This window comes from Hydra vulgaris, chromosome 11, assembly GCF_038396675.1.
Source record: "Hydra vulgaris chromosome 11, alternate assembly HydraT2T_AEP".
NCBI classification, from domain to species: domain Eukaryota; kingdom Metazoa; phylum Cnidaria; class Hydrozoa; order Anthoathecata; family Hydridae; genus Hydra; species Hydra vulgaris.
In genome coordinates, this window is record NC_088930.1 from 49,404,654 (window position 1) to 49,427,555 (window position 22,902).

The following is a 22,902-nucleotide window of genomic DNA, read 5'->3' on the forward strand; positions in this document are numbered from 1 at the left end:
TAGCGAAATGGTCTATTGAATGTTTATAAGTTAAACTAAGTTTATTCTAAAGTTTATTCTAAACTCTCAATTTTTAAATTTATTTACAATACTACAACTTCTTTTTAAGTATTAAATAAATACTTGCCACATCATTAATCATGCATAACGTTTAGTTTGGTTTAGTGAGAAAAAAATATTCAAGCTCTTTTTAAAGCATGTGTGTTCAATCTAGCAGGTTATTTTTTATTCTGTTCTATAAAATACTTAATATAAAAAATCTCTGTTGCAAATAAGTTTAAAGTCAACCAGTAACATTTCACTGCTGACTGTGAAATGCATCCATGAAAATGATCTTTTCTGACTTCGAATATCTAAGCCATATATAACAATCATATTAAAAAACATTTAAAACAATAAAAATGGAGTTTCAATTTTTTTACAAGCACGCAATAAAATACAATTATAAATACTTTAAAAATTCTAACATTTCTTCAATTTTTCTTTCAGATTTTAGATAACAAAGTAGTGTACAATTCAAACCAAGTTCAGGATTATCACAATCACCCTTCTACTAATAACATGTAACCCAGTACTACCTGCTCCATATCCTGCTGCTTGTAGGATTTGTTTTTTAAGGCAAAGACTAGAAGAAATAAAATCTAACTTCAAATTCCCCTACTTTGGGGCTCTTGGTTGAGAAAAGGCTAGAAAGGGTGTCTTGATAAAAATACTCACTTTAGGCAGATCTCAACTGCACCCAGCTACTATTTCGTAGAAGGCCTACTAGGCAAAGGCTTTAAAGGTAAGCAGAATAGTTCTTTTGACCAGCCTCATACTCCTTCTTTATCTATAAGGCTGGCATAGATGTAATGTTATATTGTTACATTGTTTTCTATCTAAAAGGATGAATGCTGGATGTTTTTGATTCTACTCATAGATAGTTTGTGTCTCCTTGATAGTATCTTGCAACTCTTCCTGCTGTCTCCTAATGAGGACACAATTCTAAAACTCAGTTTAATAGTTCTGAGGCTGGCTGGTAATAAGGTTTCCTAAACTCTGCAGTAGCTCTCAGAAAGGCTTATTCCATCAACAGCTGTAAAAATTATTACTCATACTACATATCAGTATTAACATGGTGCTGTTAATACTCATATGTAATAGGAGTATTAACAGCATCATGTTTTTTCATATTACAGAGTACCATTATGACTTTGGGTTAATTAGCAGGACTGAGGCAAGTGCATAGCTCATTGTTCAGGATTCCATGCCCTATCTATGAATATGTCTAGTTTTCTTTAACTTAAGCCATGACCAAAGAAACCAAAAGTATTAAACATAAAACCATCACCACCACCTGTTTCAATATATCTTTTAAAGATGGTTTTTGAAGTAACTTTCCATCAGTTGAATCTTACCTCTTTCAAAATTTACCAGATTTACTTGCTTATTATGAGACTTATTTGAATTTGGCTGTTTCTTCTACAGATCTAAGTATTAATAGCTACTATCCTTTGGTTTGCAAAGACTCCAATTGTCACATGCTTGTCTTGGGGATATACTTATGCATTAATTCACCTATTTATTGAAAAATAAGTAAAAAAATAGTTAGTTAAAAAAATTAGTAAAAAAAATGAATCCTCTAACCATTCTTTGATGTGCATTGACTTATCATCTCTTCTCTTTTCTCTTTGTTTTTTATCTATCTTCTTCCCAAGACTGCACTCTTTTAAATGTAATTTCTGATCATATCGAATAACCCCTTTCCCTTTATCTTTTTACCAATATTGTTGTTATTGGTGACTTTGATGCTCATCACACTGAATGGCCTGGCTTTAAAATGCTAATCCTGCTAGCACTAAAGCTCATAATTTCTATATTTCTCGATCTTACTCAGATAGTCAACTTTGTGGCTTTTTTTTTTGACAACCCTGATTACTTACCTTCAGTCCTTGATTTGTGTCTTGTCTCTTCAATACAAAAATCAAGACCCTTAATATCTCTAAATCTTTTTTCATGTACTTCTATTTCAGACATTTTCATCACACTACTTACTACTACCCCAAAACTGACCCATAGAAGAGTTTAACTTCTCAGTTAAACTCTTCTATGGCTTCTGGTCCAGACAACATTCCTGACATATTCTTACAAAAGTGTTCTCTAAAACTAACTTTAAATCTCTCTAAACTATTTAATAAGTGCTTGAATGTATCTTGTTTTTCTACCTGTTGGAAAATGGCACCTGTGGTTTCAATTTTTAAAAACTCTGGCGAATACTCTGACCTTTTAACTATCTTCCGATCAGTCATCTCTCTATTATCTATATACAAATTCCTAACATTAGTATTTGATCCTCACGCACTACAGCTGACTTGCTAACTGCTGTGACTAAAAGATCTTATCTTGTAACAGCTTAAAGCTTGCAGTAGCTTGTGAATTTTAGCAGCTGTAGTGCAGTGGTAACGCACTTGCCTCAGAAGCAAAGGATCCGTGGTTCAAACCCCACCTCTGGGCAAGTTTTGCGACTTGGTTAGGAAGGAGGTGTGAACTTACAATTAAATGCTCATCCTCGGTGCTCTGTGATAAGACTGTAGGACTTCTTGGGGCACCTAAATAAGATTAAAAAAAAAAAAAAATTTTCAACTCCAACAAAGCTGAGTTATTTACTGCAAACAACTGTTGCTATTTTGCTGATATTCCTGTATTAATGATTGGCAATCCTATCATTGAGTTCTCTTACTTTACAACTTCGTGGATTATCATTCACTACTAATTAATCAGGGAAGTTATATATACAGTCTATTGCAAAAGTTATCATCTGCTATGGTTGCTTCACGTTATTGTGCTTGCCATTATCTCCTTTTTCTACAAATCTCTTATACGTCCCTCTATAGAATACTGTTGTCATATTTGGGTTGGTTCATCTAATGATGCTCTTTATCTTTTAGACAATGTCAAAAAATGCATTGTAAAGGTAGATGGACCTGCCTTATCTGCTAAACTTGAGCCTCACCCATATTCGTAAGGTTTTATCTCTTTCTCTTTTCTACAAAAACTGTTGTGGTTGCTGTTCAAGCGAACTATTTTCTATAGTTCCATCAACCTACTAAAACTCATTCTTGCTTGACTCGTTGTTCAACAAAGTTGCATCCTTTTACTGTATTTGTCCCTGCATGCGCTAAAAACTGTTATCTAGTTTTTTTCTCCGTACTTCAACCTTTTGGAACTCTCCCCTACTTCATGTTTTCCTGACTCATACAATCTACAACTTTTTAAGTCTGGTGTCAACTGTTTCCTTGGTCTTTACCTCTAATCTTTGCTTTCTAATAACTCCCAACTTAATAATGGTTGCTTGCAATCCTTTTAGGAGTAATTTAGTTGAAAAAAAAAAATTATTTGCAAAGGTTTATTATTAATTTCAGAAAAAATTAAGTCAATTTAATTTTAGTTTTGAAAGTTTTTTGAATAAAACACGATTAAACTTAATTTTTTTAAATTTAGTTTTTTGAACATTTTAATACTAATTCATTCTAAGTAATATGGTGTAACATAGGTGTAACACCCAAAGTATCCTAGCCATGTTACACCCAATTTATCCTGGCTATGTTTATTAGCAATTAAATTTTATTTAAAAAGACCTTGACAAATTGTAGTATACATATATTCGGGAGTGCAAAAGAGTTGATATAGGTGAAAAGCAAACATGGATAATATTGGCACAAAGTTATAGAACAGAATCAATTCCACCTAAACCTAAAATTGTTAGAGTTGAAAATTATCGTCAATTTCTTATTATTCAAGAACATGAATCTAAAACTAGAGGTAATATTTAACTATTAGTTTGATAGATATGATTTTTTTAAAACCTCATACTTATTCATAACCTTATAATCATCAAATAAAACACAATTTATTATTAGGTATGGCATTTGATGTGGCATTTGAATAATGTTAAATATGACACATAGTCATATGATTTACCCATATTTCTACCAATCCTGAAAATGCTTTTCAGGATATTTAATTATGATGTTTAGCAAAATGATTTTAGTAAAGTATGAATTGGTATGCCATGTTTGTGATATATGAAGTCTAAGTTTAAAATGATATTTATACATGACATACACTTTCAGTTATAAAAACTGTTATCAACATGTGTCCTGTTTAAAAGCAAAAACTTAAAGCAGAAATTCGAAAACAACAAAAAGTATAAAATGTATTAAAATAAGTAATGTGTATGTCGTGTACGTCGCTGCTTTAAATAAAAAGGTTGTTTAGTTTTCTTTTAAATAATGTTAGTTCTACCGTATTTCTAATGTCCGAAGGTAATTTATTAAAAAGTTTACAACAAACAAGAGCTGAATACGTTACTAAGGTAATTTGTTAAAAAGTTTACAACAAACAAGAGCTGAATACATTACTAAGGTAATTTGTTAAAAAGTTTTGCTCCTGCAAAGTAAAAAGAGTTTTTTTGTCATTTCGAGTTTTATTTTCAGAAGTCTCAACAATATTCCTTGTCTGGTACATTCCTTATGTTTAATGGTTTTGAAGTGGTTAGTAAAATTTTTATAAAATTCATTATTTAAACTCTTTTACAAATAAGCATGAGTCTTTTATGATGGTTTTCTCAATTTTCTTAAGATTGTGATGGCTACCATTTATATCTTTTGCTCTTCTGTCAAATGAACTTAGTTTGGCTTTGTGTGTTTGAATTGTATGTTAATATTGGAACAATCATTTGTTGATAAATCTGGAAAGCTGCCTTTGCGGGAAGGATGATCTTTAATTTACTCAGCAATTTTAAATGACCACATGCTTTTTTATAACTATCCTTAAAAAGATTTTTAAAAAAAAGCATTAGATCCAATTTACATCCTAGGAATTTATATGATTTCACAAAGTTAAATATTTCTAGTTTGTAACAAAGTACATTCTTGTTCTAGTTTGTAACAAAGTACATTCTTGTTACATTTTTTTGGGGATCCAAATAGCATTGCTTCCGTTTTCCCCACATTCAAATTAATTATTAGTTCATTATTATTAAAGTAGTTTGGTATACTGTTTAGTTTCGATATTAGACACTCTTGATTAGTCTTGATATGTTTGTGACTATAGTATATAACGACATTGTCTGCATATAATATTATTTTTGCTGACATAAGACATCCAAGCAAATCATTTATAAATAAAACAAGCATTAGTGTTTCCATGATAAATCCCTGCGGTACTCCACTTGTTAAATAAAGCTCTTTAGATTATTTATTATCAACAAAAACCTTTGATTTCTTTCAAAAAGATAGCTGGGAAACCATTCATACTCATTACCAGATATTCCATATGATTTCATTTTATAAAGAAGAAAATCATGGCTTATAATATTGAAAACCTTCGTTAAATCAACAAATACAATGCCTACAAGATTTTTTTGGTCAATATTTTTCCTTATATTGTCAGTTAGCACTGTAACTGCAGATTGTGTCAGTTTTAATTTGCTATATCTAAACTGTCAACATTACTTTCAAGGTATTCTTGTAGCTGATAATGGACAGCTTTTTCCATAGTTTAAAATAAAATTGATAAAATTGATATAGGACAATAATTTTCTTCTTTATCAGTTGGGCCAGATTTATGAGTTGGCATTATTTTTGCATTTTTCCACGATTTCAGTACTGTTGCTGTTTTAAGTGAATGATTGACTAATTGTGTAACTTGTTTAGAGATTGCTGTTGCAGAATAAACGAGCAGGAAGACTGTCAGTACCTGTCGCTGTATTCTTTTAAAGTAATTTTAAAAAGTGCTCTAGAAAGATGCACAAAATGCAGAAAACATGAAAGGCTTTGGTTGTCCTTGATTGAAGATCACCAGAAGGTTTCCAAGTTAAATTAAATAACGAAAAAACTTTTTATTTAGTTTCTTAATGGCTGTCGAGTAATAGTTAAAAAAGTTGCATAAATTTATATTTGGAAAAGGTGTCAGACTGATATTGCTTTTTGATTGATATAATTCTTTTATCTATTTCCAAAATTTATCAGGTTTAAGGTTATTTTCATCTATTATATTTTTGTGGTATTTAGATTTTGCGTGTTTAATTACATTGTTACAGCAGTTGTGTAATTGTTTGTTTCAATAAATAATTGACTTGTATGAAAATATGAAATATGAAAAGTACTAAGAAATAATATATTTAATTTAATAATAATAATTTTCTATAAAGTTTTTTAACGATTGTTTTTTCAACTTTTATTAAACTACTTATTAATAAGTTTGCGAAGTTTTCAAATGATTTAAAAACCATTTGAAAAATATCAATTTAAACCAAAATAATATTTTTTAAACAGCTTTAAATTTTTCAGCAGGAAAGTAAAGCAGGGGTATGTTTACAAATAGAAGTATGTCTTTCATGTAAATATGTAATATGAATGTACCTATTTAAAAGCATAAAGGTGCTTCTGTAAATTAATTTCTAATGTATATTAAATTGCAGTATGTTATTTATTTGAAAATTTGTCTATATATATATATATATATATATATATATATATATATATATATATATATCAATAATATATATATATATATATATATATATATCAATAATATATATATATATATATATATATATATATATATATATATGTATATATATGTATATATATATATATATATATATATATATATATATATATATATATATATATATATATATATATATATATATATATATATATATATATATATATATATATGTATATATATATATATATATTAGGGTACTTACTTTTAAAATTTTTGATTTTGAATTTGGCAGATAATTTTTATGGTGCCATTATATCTAAATATTAACTTCAAAAAAAAAAAATTTTTACCTATGGGGGATTGCAATTTTTGGGTACATAAAGTTGTTGATTTAGGCAAAAACGCAAGGGTGGCTCATACTTTTTAAATTATTGAAATCTAAAACAGTTTTTTTAATGTTTTACCATGTATGATAAAACATGATAAACTTTTTTTTCTGAAAATTTTTTTTTTCGTGAGGCGAAAGGCGATATATGGTTGAAAAAAAACAACCAGTTAAAATAAAATAAAGAATAAATTTTTTAAATATTTAGGACTTTCATTGGAATATTTTCATTACAACTCTTCAGACTATGTTTGAATGACTTCTTTAAAGTTCAGACAAAATGACTCTAATTGAAAGTATATTTCTTAATAATGATGTTGTAATTTTACTTGGGGGTTGAAGTGTAAGTTTTTTCAGACTTTTACGACTTATTATGTAATTATGTCTTTATGAGTTTATTGTGGTTTAAAAACTACATAAAAAGAGTTCAATTTTTTATTTGCAATTATGTAAATTTAAATTCTTATAAAGATGATAAATTAACTATGACTGCTTAAAAAAACATAAGACTCTCTATGGAAACAAAGTTATCAGCTTATTTAGGCGGAAGTAAGGATCTTCTTCCATCAGAAATGCCAACTTTAAGAGAAAAGGTCTGCTTATGCAAGAAGCATTACTCCGAGAAAAAGATATTAACAGGTAATAATCAAGAAACTCAAAATTTGTTATGAAATAAATTATACATTATAATAGCTTTTCCCTTTTTTTTATTGGTATACATGATTTTTGCACGATATTAAATATTTTTGTATTTAGAAAAAATATTTCAGTGAGAAACCTCTCTTGGCTACTAGCTGATATTGTTCTTCAGCAGTGGATGAAAGTAAATGCTCTTTTAAACTTTCAGCGGTTGTTGAAAAGGAAACTTTGATGGAGAAAATTGAATTATTCTGGATCAAGATCAGAGATATAGCGCATGGGAAAGCTTCTAAGACATTGATGTCTTCTTAGGAATCAAAACTGGATTAGTTGCTAGATATAGCATGTTGCAAGTTTAAAATTAAGTTATGTAACAAGATCTGTTTATACTTGTGTTGATCAAGTACATATTAAGTGTACTTGTGTCAAAGAGAAAAAATTCCCAAGTTAGAACTTTCATGGTTTATTGCCTAAAATAAAAAAAAAATTTCAAAGTACTGGATGAGTTTCAATGATATTAAAGAGACCGCCAGACAGATTTTGCGAGAGGAGAAAAAAATGAAGAGGATGTCTGGAGTAGAGAAAAAATTAGAAATGGAAAAAAGAGGTAAAAAATGACATTTTTGTTGAATGTTTAATTGAGGATGATTCAGATTTCAAAAAGGAAATGATTTCAGAAGATTTATTTCAAAACAAGATTTGGAAAAAAAACCTATATGTCAATTAGTCATACTGCAGAAGTTTCAATAGGATATGATATTTCACCAGTAGCAACATCAGCTATTGTTATCTTTTTCTAGACCTTATTGAAGCGAAGAATTTGACGCATAATAGGTCTTATTCAGCAGTTGATCCTACGAAAGTAAGAAGAGCAAGGGAAGCAATAATGGAAAGAGTAAGAATGTCTGAAGAGAAATTAATTGAATAAGAACCTATAAGAGGTTTGTTTATTGGTGGAAGAAAAGACTCAACTTTAGTGTTGGAACAAAACCCTCTAACAAATAAATTTAACATTAGGACTATAAAAGAAGAACATATAACTGTGACTTGTGAGCCTGACGGAAGATACCTTAGTCATTACACACCAGCTAAAGCCATACCACCGAGTAAACCAGCCAAAGAAGCCACATTTGCTCTTTACAATTGGATGGTTCCAAAGGCAATCCTTGAGTCCTTAGAAATTGTAAGTAGAGATTCTACAAACTCTATAACAGGTTCAGGGAGGGATTGAAAGATGAAAAGGTTTGCTATCAAATTTGAAAAAATTAGTAGGGAAAAAATTATTCAGGTCTATTTGTATGCTGCTTTGTAATGAATTACCATTAAGGCACATAATTGTTGAACTGGATTTTCCTTTATATGAGTGTTGTTTGAAAGTTTCATTTAATCGTCAAATGGGTAGCTTAAGTATATTTCCATATGTGGTACGAAATAAAAGTAAAACGTATTATTGTAGATGGCCCAGGTCACATAGTAACACTGTTGTGACCGCTAAAAAAACAAAATAATGAAGTTCAAAATATTGCCACACAATACATTCAAAATGAAGCCTATTTTGCCCACTCAGAATCCTTTATTTTTAACTATTTTGTCAACCTCAGATGAAGAATTAAGAAAGTTTGCCATTAAAACAATTAAGGATTAAAGAAAACCTTGCAGTTCAGAGACACAGCTGTAAGGTCACGAAAAAAGGTTTTTCTCAATGCAGAAGCTTTATCTATCAAAGAGCTAATAGATTGGTAGAAAGAAAAAATATCAGAACCAGTGTTTACATGACAAATCTCTACATATGATCTTGATGAATAACTGGTATTTTTTTTAAAAATTTTTCAAGTTTCATCATACATGGTAAAACATAAAAAAAAATTTATACAGTTTTAGATTTTAATAATTTAAAAAGTATGAACCGCCCTTGCGTTTATGCCTAAATCAACAATTTTATGTACCCAAAAAGTGCAATCCCAATTAGGGAAAAGTTTTTAAATTTTTCTTTTTTGAACTTAATATTTACAATTAGTGGCACCATAAAAATTATCCGCCGAATTGAAAATCAAAAATTTTAATAGTATGATGTACCCTAATATATATATACAAATATATATATATATATATATATATATATATATATATATATATATATACAAATATATATAATATAATATAAGGGTACATCATACTTTTATATATATATATATATATATATATATATATATATATATATATATATATATATATACACACACATATATAAAAAAAATATATAAAAACTTTGTTTTTATACTTGTTAATAAGAAACTAAAAATACAACATTGATACTACAGATAATAACAATGCAATGGTTGATGTGTGAAACGATTTACTGTGTTTCTTGAAAAATGAATCAGATGTTTTAAGTTTTGACGACAATCTTTTAATTCTAAATGACTTTTACATGGAAGATGAAATATTGAATGCTAAAGCCATAATTATTAAACTACTTCCAGATAAACATTTGGTAAAAAGAAATGTGAATGATAAATGCAAAAAAACTGTGAGGGTATGCTAGAGCTGCTTCTGGACCCAACAAATAAATTACCAAATTTTTATGCTATTAATTTATCGTGCCTACCTCCTGTTGGTTCAGAGCACATTAGTATCAGTGCTTTATTTCAGGAGGTTCCAGCAGTAAAGAATCTTCCAGTGCTAAAATCTAAAATGATCCTAGATCAAAAATCTAAATGATAATACTGAAAGCCTTTCTACTAGCTATAAACCTGTTAAATTTACAGGGCAACCATCGATGTCAGATATTGTAAAAAAGAGCACACATAATCTACCTGTTACCAAAAAAGTCATCAATTCAAAAAAACACATTTTAAGTACAATAGACTTAAGCTAATCTCTTTGGATAAATTTGTTAATCTCTTTGGATAAACTTGATAATTTATCTTAATTAATCTCTTTGGATAAACTTGGATAAATTTATGGATAAACTTTGGATAAATTTATCTCAAGATTAGATCCTTCTACAACAGAAAATGAGATAATTGATTGCACTTATGATATTTAAAAAATTGAAAACGATGACTGAATAAAATTGAAATCCAGGTGTAGTGGTTATTCCTTGTATTACATATCTGTATCTGTGGGTTACTTCTAGTTAAAAACAGAGTTGCTTGTTTAATGCTTGTTTAAAAACCCAAAAATGGCCAATAGCAACGGTATATCTTTTTGTTCAGTGTTTATAGTGTAGTTAATAGTGTTTTTGCAAATAAAGATTTATGTCATATATACAATTTTGTTTTATTACAAGAGCATTGGTTATTAACCAATGAGCTTGAGTTATTAAACAATGTACATCCTGACTTCTATGGTACTGGTATATCAGCAGTAAACATATCATCAGATATGTTTACTGCTGATATACAGATATATTAATTGGTAGACCTTTTGGAGGGATTGCTATTCTTTATCGAAAAAATCTGGCAAATAAATTACAATCATTAAATCTTTCAAATCTAGAATCACTTGTTTAAAAGTATCTTCCAATATAGGGCAAATTTTGCTAATAAATGGACAGATTTTTATTGGTACTTTTTTAAATTTATGCATTAAATATGGTTATTTACCGTCTACGCTTTATGAGGCCACAATTATTCCACTAGTGAAATCTAATGTGACTGATTTAACAGATGTGAACAACTATAGAGCCATAGCTGTTTCCTTTGCTATGTCAAAAAAGTTTGAGTTTTTTATTGCAGAAAATCAATATACACAACATTAATAAAAATGATGATTACCAATTTGGCTTCAAATAAAATCACTCAACAAAATCATGCTCAAACTATTTTAAAAAGAGTCTTCAGTACTATAGATCTAGAGAAAGTCATGTATATGCTTGTTTTATAGACTTTAATAAAGCATTTGATAGTGTCAATTACTGTTTTTTCAGAAATTACAAGAGAATGGGGTAGCCAAAAAAATTGTTTGCTTGCATTTTGGTACAGTAATCAGCAAATGTCTGTTCGATGGCAGGAAACTGTACTGTCACCACTTCTATTTAACTTTTACATACACAATTTGATTTTATCAATCTCAAACCTGCATATTGGATGTAATATAGGTGGCATCTTCATGAATGTGTTAGCTTAGGCTGATGATATGGTTCTAATTGCACCTTTTTGGTTTTCTCTTCAAAAACTAATTAGCTTTACAAATAAAAAATCTTCTTTAATTAACATGTCCTTTAATACCAAGAAAACAGTATGTATGGTGTTTAATCCAACTCAAAATCAAAAATTATATCAAACTCCTTCCCAGAATTATATGTAACAGGTTCTAAAATTGCTTTTGTTAAATCTTTTAAATACCTTGATCATGTAATTAAAAATGACCTAACCGATGATCTTGATATAACCAAGGAGGTGAAGGGTCTTTACACACGTACTAATATTCTAATTAGACGCTTTTATTTATGCTCTACCAGAGTAAAGGTTAAACTGTTGAAATCATATTGCATTTGTTTATATGGTTGATTTTTAAAATTTAATTTTTGATCCTTTTGAGGACAAACTTTTTAATAATCCTTCTGAAAAAAAATTAAATATTCTTCAAGATACTCAAATGAGTTTAATAAAAACACCATATTTTGATCTCTATGAAATTAAAATTAAAAAAGATATAAATTCTTTTTCTATATTACACTTGAACATAAGAAGCATGCGTCAAAATTTTGAGAAATTTAAAGAATTTTCAGATATTGTAAATTACATGTTTGATGTCATATCTCTGTCAGAGACTTGGCATGAATCAGAAAGTCTGTCGGAATCGAATTCTAATTACAGTTTGTCAGATTATAAACTAATTAGCCAACCACGAGGAAATAAAAAAGGTGGGGGACTAGGTATTTATATACTTGAAAAGTATTCTTTTAAAATAAAAAAGCAATTATGTGTTGCAAATAATAACTATGAAAGCCTTTTTATCGAAGAAATCAAAAAAATAAAAACATTATAGTTGGATGTATATACTGACCACAAAGTGGTAAAATTAGACCATTTCAAGATTTTATCGAAAATAGTATTTTAAAAATAAACCAAAAAAGAAAAAAATTATGTATCCTTGGTGATACAAGTTTGAACGCTCTACCACAAATTTCCTAAAACAAAATCTTTTTTTGATACGTTATTTAGATACAATGTTTTGCCTGTTATTAATAAACTTGGGCAAATAGAACTTCTGCCGCTTCCATCGATAATATTTTTATTAACAATTACTTAGAAATGTCATTTGAGGCAGTTATATATAAGATTGATATAAGTGATCACTTCCCGATATATATTAACATAAAAAATATTACAGCTATTTCAGAGGACCAGCCTAAAATTTTGAGCTTAAAAAAACATAACCTTTCAACTATTAATACAAACAATCTATCTCACAAATTATTTAGAGAAAATTGGAGTGACGTTTATAAAAGTCAAAATGCAAATGAAGTGTGTAATTTATTTTTAAACAAATTTCAAAAGATTTTCAATGAAGCGTGTCCAAATAAAGTAATAAAAAACACTTGCTAATCCTTGGATGGATAAAACACTTATAAAATGCTTTAAAACCAAACAAAAATTATACAATAAATTTCTAAAAGATAAAAACACAGTTAATGAAAAAAGTTATAAAACATACAAATACTTTTATACCAATCTTCTTAAAAAAATTAAAAATATATATTACAGCAAACAAATTACTAATTGTAAGTTCGATACTTAAAAACATGGTCAGTAATAAATGATTTAATAGGGAAAAATAAAAGTGAAACTTCTTTGCTACCAAAAAAATCGATTTCAAAAGTACTATATATATTATGCCCTAAACAAATATCTGAGGAGTTTAATAAATATTTTACAAATGTAGGACTTGATCTTGCTAACAAAATTATACTAACCTCATCACCAACCTATAAATCTAAAACCACCAGACGACAAAACATTGCATGATTTTGACTTAACATTAAAAGATTTTAAAACGGCTTTTTCCTCTTTAAAAAAGAATAAATTGGGATTTATTCTTTTTTAAAGAGGGATTTGATGATATACCCAGTAATATACTTATTTGCAAATAAAAAAGTATTAGTAAGTCATTATTTTATATAGTAAAACTTTCTTTAGATCAAGGAGTATTTCCTGATATGATGCACTAAAATTAGCAAAAGTATTTCCAATTTATAAAAATGACGATCATTTTAACGTTTCCAACTACAGACCTATATCAGTGCTTTCTGTATTTTCGAAAATATTCGAGCGTGTAATTTACAATAGAATCTTTGATTATTTTACTAAAAACAATTTCTTTTATTCAAAACAATTTGGATTAACTAATAAGGTCTATTATTGGATTAAAGGTTACCTCATGGATAGAAAACAATATGTTCTAAATCAAGAATACGGAATACTTAAAATCCCGTGTGGAGTACCACAAGGATCGATAATTGGTCCTCTCCTATTCTTAGTTTATGTAAATGACTTAAATAATGCATCAGTAAAGTTAAACCTAATTATGTTTGCAGATGATACAAACCTATTTCTTTCTAACAATAGTATCAAACAACTTCATGCAGATATGAATTTGGAATTAAATAAGATAAATGACTGGTTTATGCCAAATAAACTCTCATTAAATGTTGAAAAAACAAAGTATACCTTATTTCATTTAAAAATGCAAGAAGAAAATCTTCCCCTTAAATTACCAAACCTATTTTTAAATAACATACAAATAAAAAAGCAAAACTATATAAAGTTTTTAGGAATACTTGTTGATAATAATTTATCTTGGCTTCCCCATATTAAATATTTACAATCAAAAGTTATTGGTGTGATGTACCGAGTTCGTCCATATGTAAATACAGTTTGCCTAAAGTTGATATACTTTTCTTTAACTCATTGTTTCATTAACTATGCTAATATTACATGGGCTAGTGCACAACCATCAAAACTTAAAAAAATACTTTGTTTGCAAAAACATGCGTGTAGAATTATTTATGGGAAAAAAAGAGGGGAGCATACTAAACCATTAATGAGAAATATGAAAATGATGAATGTATACAAAATAAATTTTTATCAGCACCTAATTTTCATTTATAATTATATTAATAACCTAACTCCAACTAATTTTGTTTGTAAGTTTGAGAAAAATGTAAATGAAAAGTATTTCTTAAGAACAAAATATAATATATGATAAATGTGTCTGTAAATGTATTTATAAAAAAAAATTTTTTAAATGTATTTGTAAAAAAAATGTGTCTTTTAATGTATTTATTATTAATTATTAAATCTTAGTATTTTAGTATTAACTAATCTTAGTATTCATAGTATTAATTATTAAATCTTAGTGTATATGTTTGTATTTATTTTTAAATCTTAGTGTATATGTTTGTATTTATTTCTAAATCTTAGTGTATATGTTTGTATTTATTTCTAAATCTTTGAATACCTAAAATTGCAATATAGTTATTCCAAAATATCTTTGTAATTGTAAAAATAATTTGCTTTCTTACTATATCTTTAGTTTATTTTATATATTTTTTATTTTATTACTTTTATATTTTTAATGGATTTTTATAACTCTTTTTGACAATATTTTATTATATTAAGAGGCTCTATGAAAAAATTGAGGTGATATTGCATCATTTATATCTTCTTTGAGTCCTCATCTGTTTTTAAAATATTTTATTTATTGATATTTACCATGTAAAACTCATCTGTAATTTATTTTAACAGCAAATATAAAATGAAATTAAAAAAAAATATATGGTACTCCTCTGTGGCAAAATTATAATAATAAAACAATGGCATGCCTTCAGTATTGCTACAACAAATGTGCTAAAATGTTTTTTGGTTACAACAAGAATGATAGTATATCTTTCATGCTTTTAGAGCTCAGATTACCATCTTTTTATACAATTATCTTAAACTACAGACATATTTCTCATAATCAGTTGATGGCTTGTACCTTAGTAAATAATTCCATGCGTTCCCTTAATCAAATTTTAAAATAATATTTTTCTCTTAAAAACTTTGAACCTGGCACTTAAATTGTATATGCCTGTTGTCTGAAATATATTTATAAAAATAATAATAACAGCAACAACAACAATAATAATAATAATAATAATAATAATAATAATAATAATAATAATAATAATAATAATAGTAATAATAATAATAATAATAATAATAATAATAATATATATATATGCACACATATATATGTATACATATATATATCAAGCCTTCCCAGGAAGCACGTTCGGTGGCACACCTTGTTTGTCAAGACAACTTGACTACGTTTTTATATAGTAAGTATTTTTTCGGAAAAATAAAGCTCTAAGAAACTACAGAGAATAAAACAGCAATACTCAAAGAAAGGAAACAAAGACTATACGAAATAGAAAACCTAAATATAATAAGCTAAAAAAATAAAATATAAAAAAAAAATGTCAAAAAAATAATATATCTAAATATTTTACTGTTTTTGTTTTCTTATTTTTAGGGCGTTTGTTATTTTTCACTACCAAATTGATACAAGTCAAGGAAAAAAGCAGATAAGAATATAACAAAAATAAAAACATTTTTTGATAGTTTTTTCGAGCTTTATTTTAGTCAGTATATTAAGGATATACTTTATTATTTGCGTTAGAAACATCAACAATTTTTTAATTTGTTTTTCAAATGTTTTTGCTTAAACTTTACTGTTTTTGTCGATGAACAGGAGAAAACTAATTGCTATTTATTTGTAAAAAAAATTTTTTTTTAAACAAGTTTTTTATGTAAAAAAATAAAAAGTCATTAATACTTATATTTGAATATAAAATATTTGGTTGTTTTCACTACCCCCATTAAAATAGTCTGCACTTTTGTTGGATTATCCAAATTGCGCATTTAAAGCCAATAGTTTATTTCCTGATGATCTATTGTTATTGACGATTCTCCATAAGCTTGTGGGATTTTTGAGTGGATTGTTATTTGCTGAACTTTTTAATGAAATTTTTAGGAGCCTATTTAAAACTTTTTTGAAAGTTTTTAAATACAGTTTTTCAAACAGAGAAATTGTTAGGTTTATTATCTCTAGTAATTTGTATTAATGTTGGAAATCGGGCAATATAAAAGAAACAATTTCAGACATACATCAAATGCGGTAAATACAATAAAAGAAACCATGTTATTCTTTAATTTAATTTATTCCATCCTTACAAAATTTATTAATCAAATAATATAAAATAAACAACAACAACCACTCTAAAAAAAAATACAAAAGTTGTATGAAAATTTTATAAAAATATTTTTCACTTAAATTTTCATTTTTTAATTATAAAATTTTCTAGTTTATTTAATTAAAGTTTGATATTTCATTACAATTTTATTTCCTTTTTTTAGGATTAAGTTTAGCTTTTTGCCGCAAATTATTGAAATGCTTTATAAGCTAAAAGATGCAAACTACTGTGGTCAGTGTGTTTAAAAAAATTACTTTAAATGTGGATGAACAAGGCGTACAACTGCACACACAGTTGTACGCCTTGTTCTTCTTTCCAAGAAGAACAAGGCGTTGTACTTCTTTTCAAGAAGGCTTGATATATATATGATATGATATATATACATAGATATATTTAGATGTTCATATATATATATATATATATATATATATATATATATATATATATATATATATATATATATATATATATATATATATATATATATATATATATATGTACATTGTATAAGCCTGTATATATATGCATATATATATATAGGCTTTGGCAGAAATGGAGGACTATAGCCTGTGCATGTCTCTACACCTGTATAAGTCAGTTTACACAGGCAAAAAAGCCCACGCATAATTAAACTTTCATAAAAAAATAAACTTTTTATTAAAAAAATGTTAAATATGTTTATGTTTTTTATTTAGTTATTTTTTAAAAACTCCTCACATGATATAATTTCAACATAGTTTAAAAAAACTTCAAAAACTTTAAAAAAAAAGTTTAAAATTCAAGTTAATAACTGTTATTTTTTTTAAATCAAAAAATCAAAAAATTTAATTTAGCATGTGTTTAAAGAAATTTTTACTTAATTGTTATGATATATTATGTTGTAAAAAATGTAAAAACAAAATTGAATCGTTTTTTCAAATAGCAATAACTATTATGTATAACTTATAAGTTAAATAATTAGTATTTTAAAATATATGCATGCTTTAGAAAAAAAAAATCAATATTCAAATTATATTTAAGTTAAACGTTCATTCAACAAGTTCATTTGAGAATAAAGAAACAAATCCAAATAAAAACATAGAACAAAAAAAAAACACACACAAAATGAAAGGCTCTAAGCAAAAACAAAAAGTGCAATGTAACCAGGGCTGTGGAGTTGGAGTTTTTAGCAGAGTCGCAAAATCGCGACTCCAACTCCAATAGTAAAACTTCTCGGTATTGCAGGTGCATGTACAAAATATTCAGTTAACCTTATGTTCATGCTAAAAGTCAAAGAATTTTTTATAAATTTGGCAAAAAAAAAAATTTTAACTTATCATGTAATATTTTTTAAAGAATTCAAAGAGTTTTTCAAAAATTTTGCTTTAAAGTCAGAGTTGAAGTTGGAGTCGGAGTCGTACTCTGAAAATTTCAACGACTGGCGTCGGAGTCGATACTTTTTTATTACGACTCCACACACCTGAATGTAACTTTGAAAAGCTATAATCTGAACTTTATAAGTTTCATTTATTAAAAGTTAAATTACGTAAGTCTTTTTCGATTTGATGTTCTTCCTCTTGTTATTAGAGTGCTTGTCAAAATTTTAGTATTCAATGATATTTTTTATTCACAAAGAAGAAAAATGAACAAACTTTTATGATAGTATGTAGAAGTAAAATCAGTTGTTTCTAAAAAACGACTTTATATTTTGTAACAGTATTTTTATCTTGTTGTTTTATTAAAATGATTGATTATGTTATATCATTTTAATATTTTCATGTTTTTGTTTAAATAACTAAGTTATTAAATAAATATAAAAATTAAATAATATAAAATGTTAAGATAAAATAGAAATATTTTTTTAAATTTCTGTTTTTCTGCTTTTTTATCAAGATGAGAGTAAATGTGACAAAGCTTTTGTATACAGAACATTAAATAGTGATGAATTGATTGATGATTGTATCAGTAAAACTGATAAAATAAAGCAAAAAAAAAAAATAATAATAATAAGTTTTTCAAAATAAAAAAAAATAAAAAAAATAGTGAATTCCCTTATTCTTTTTTTAAATTGAAAATTTGATTAAACACAGCTTATTTAAAAAAAAGGAGTTAAAACCAAAAAAACCATGGATCCTTTGTTGTTGTTTTTTAAAAACATAAGGTTTTTTTTTTTCTTTCAGAAAAAATGTTTTTTTTACAACCCTGATATTAATAAAAAAATTGTTATTGAAGATTAAACAAATAGTTTGAAAGATTTTAAGGTAATATCTTTTAGTTTTTTATTTAGTTTTTATGCATTATTTTGACAACCCTGGTGGATCTATACCAACCTGGCTTATAAACTGGGCAGCAAAGGTATTTTTAAAAACTGAAGTACTATGATTTTTACATAATTTGTTTGATTTATTTAATTTAAAAAAATTTTCCTTATATTTTTATGTGGGCAAAAAAAAAATCCATAATTTTATATTACAAATAGTAAGGTGATATGAAACGTGTAGTGGGTTTTTTTTATACCTTATTTTATAGAGGCATTGAAGAATAATTAAATTTTTCTTAATAGTCCTACATAGGGTTATATCATATATAGAGCTATATCCCTGTTTAATAGGATGATCTTTATGTAAAAATGTTATTCTCATCAAAACTTCTATTGTTTTTAATTTAAACATAATATATTAACAATAATATTTTATCATACTGTCAACATTAATAAATCAATATTATGTTTATTGTCATTTCATTCTTTTTTCAATTTTTAGCCTCCATTAGTGTTTTCAAATATTTCGAAAATATTTGAAAACTTTTCTCTCCTCATCAAACATATCTAAAAATTGTCTCTCCTCTCCAAATTTCTCTAAAAATTGTCTCTATAAAATATAAAAAAAAGAATTAGAAAAACATAAAATAATTTATAGTTTAAATTTTGAAGAAATTGAAAAACACTTATATACTGGTAATAATTTGATTACTTACAAGCATAACAATTCAGTTTTTATCTAATCTAAAGTATTAATTGTGGAATTTTAATCCAAAGTATTAATTGTAGAGTTCCAATCTAAAGTATTAATTGTTGAGTTCCAATCTAAAGTATTAACTGTAGAGTTTCAATCTAAAGTATTAATTGTAGAGTTTCAATCTAGAGTATTAAAAATCATTTACTATGATATCTAAACAAGGTTACTTTTATTTGCTGTACAGAAATGAAAATTCAAGATGTATGAGGTGCAGTTCTGATTGAACAATTATGCCCACTCTGTTTAGCAATGTGGTGAACAAATTTTTTTATATTATTGTAGCGTCTTGAAGTGAAGCCACCGTTTTTACATGACAATTGTCATTTTTCTATGACAAAGAAAACTCCTCACAATTGTGAATGTCATGTAAAAATGACATATTTTTAAAATCAAAGTTATATTGTAAGCGTAGTGCATTTCCTTGTTTAAAACAAAACCTTGCTTTTCTAGCAATAAGTCGTTTAACTAACTACTTGCATATTCGCTTCTTGTTAGCTGTTTATTTCTTAACAGAGACTCTGGTTGGATTGAATCAGTTGCAGTTATTTTTTTTTGTTCAATGCTTTTGTTTGTTGCTTAATATTTTTTGAGATCTTCTAACACAATTCCTGTAGAGCTTTTTGTTTTTAAAACTGTGTGCTGATCTAAAGTTTGTTGTATGTTGTTTTTACCCTCAAAAGGTGTGTCAGTTCTAAATAAGGTTGGCAGCAATAAATGTTTCAGCATTTTATCTATGGGTGCTAGCTATTTTTCAGATTTTGGAATAGTTCATAAAAAAATGTAAAGTTTAATTGAAATCCTTTTATGAAAGCTATAGTCGTGGCCTGTGGTTGCATTTTTGATTTTTTACAAAGTTGTTTTAACTTATTTAACTACTTTGCTACTGTCTCATTGCAGTATTTGTCTTTAAACTTTGAAGAACCAATTATTTAACCCAGATGTTGCTTACCTTCTGTTTTTATGTTTACCAATTTACCAAAAACTATACCGGTGTTCTCTGCTAATAATGAGGATTAGCCATCATTTTGATTAGTTTACATAGTAGCAGTATTTACATCCTTTGTCAGTAAGATATTGTTACCAGCTATGCAGGTGTTTAATGCTTCCACTAGCTGCATCATCATCTGCTAACCACACCTTTTAACTTGTGGTTGATTTACAAAGAAGTGTTTTATGATTATTTTGTTGTTACAGTGTTAAAGTACCAGGGCATTGCAAGAGGATCACCCTGGGTTGTACCTTGGAAGGATTTTTTTTGTCCTCCTGGTATAAAAAGCCTTGATGGGTTCTTAAATGTATTTATTAAGTAAACCAAAATTATTGGACAAATGATTTGGATGTTGTGTAAAGCGGCTTGACGGTTCATACAATTAAAGGCATTCTTTGCTTCAATCAAAAGTATTGCATCTGTTTCATCATTATAAAATACTATCTTCATTGCATGTACTGCAGCTTCAGGTTCTGCTCCATTACAAATATCCTATTTGTCTTGAGGAAATCAATAATTTGAATTAATAAGATATTGACTGCGCCTAAGTTTGTTGAATATAGGCTATTACAAACTCTTTGCAACTTTTTTCTACACACATCTTTAATTTCATTTTTTAAATGATTTAAAAAATAATTAGGCGTAATAATTCAAATTTTTGTTTGTTTCAACTTTGAGCAAGTAAAACTGATGTTATTTGAGCATCAATATATTATGAAAATGAAAATTGTTTTTTTTAAATATCTATCTAAAATTTAAGTTTAAAATACTCATTTTTAAAAATATTTTCATAGCTTTCTTTTATTCCTATAACTTTAAAACACCAATCTTGATGTAAAAAAGCGCTATGCACAGAAACAAGTTGCGGATTTGAATTCTGTACCATTTAAAAAGTGAACACTATCATTATATCACTACCAAACACAACAATTTCAGTCAGCCAAACTTAAACTGTTTCACAGTCAAAGATCATTTCTCTGAAAAAGTATACAAGCTCTTAAAAGCTTTTACAATTTTATTTGATGAGTTTGACAAAGTTGCTATCACAAGTCATTGTGGTGATTAAATTTGGAAGAAGATTACATGTGCAACAGCAAATAGGCTTCATTGTGATGATAAAATTTGGATGAAGATTGCCTGTGCAACCGCAAATATGCTACAATGTTCCTGAAACAAAAAAATTAAATGAAATAATGCAGATTGAAAATGGGATTTTAAATACATTGGCTGTTGAAGCAACAAAATAATATAGTTGAAGCAACAGAGCAAATGGATCCCAGTACTTTTTTTATCTATCATTAGTTCCGAGTACTTCTTTCTTTATTATTAGTTCATAGATTGTTCAAAACAAGTGTAAACATTGCGAAACACTCACCAAACAAACTGTTGTTATTGTTTGAGAATAAATTATGTTCAGATTTAAAAAGTTGACAGAAAGCACAAAATATTTAAAGATCCATACATTCAACACAATTAAGCTTAGGTTGATTTGAAATGTGGATTTTAAACGTATAGGAATTTTTATTTAATATATAATATTTAAAAGTTTTGCTTAATAAAATGTATAAAAATGGTAAGATGAAATAAAAATAACAATAAATGATCTGTTTTTACACAGCTTTTTTGATGAAAAAAATTGTATTAACTTTCTTGATATCTTGATCGTTTCTCTTTAAGGGTATTTTTATGTCTCACTTTAGATTTGTGTCCTAGGAATATTGAAGATCTTAACTTGAATTTTAAGAATATCATTTTCTTTTTAGCATATTTTTATATCTGGAAACTTTAAATTTGTGCCATAGCAGGATTGAAGATCTTTTCTTGAATATTAAGAACATAATTTACTTAAAAAATATTGTTTATTATAACTTTAATAATGTTTAAAGGAATTTTTTTTTTAATATGATGTTAGTTATATAACAGAATATAAAGATTTATTTTTAAATTTCTTTTAGAAAGGTGTTCCTTCATTTCTATCAGATATGGAGAAAGCATGTTATGGTTATAAGCAATACTTATCAAATAAAGACAAATAACCATAAGATAATTCGTAAAGACAAACAAATACAAAATAAATAAAAAGAAATAAGCTTTTTAGTTTTAACAGTTTTGTTAAATTATTTGATTGTTTTTATTTTGAAATATTATATTG

The 22,902-nt window shown here is 26.8% G+C and overlaps 1 protein-coding gene across 1 annotated transcript in view; it reads left to right on the plus strand.

The window, feature by feature from the left end:
- Positions 1–22,797, plus strand: part of LOC100210629 (phosphatidylcholine transfer protein) — a 36,197-nt gene extending 13,400 nt beyond the window's left edge. Inside the window, exons 4-6 of the mRNA XM_065809085.1 lie at positions 3,633–3,801; positions 19,033–19,100; positions 22,706–22,797. Coding sequence (XP_065665157.1) covers positions 3,633–3,801; positions 19,033–19,100; positions 22,706–22,786 — 318 coding nt within the window. The 3' untranslated portion in view covers positions 22,787–22,797. The remainder of the gene's footprint in view (positions 1–3,632; positions 3,802–19,032; positions 19,101–22,705) is intronic.
- Positions 22,798–22,902: the final 105 nt, after the last annotated feature.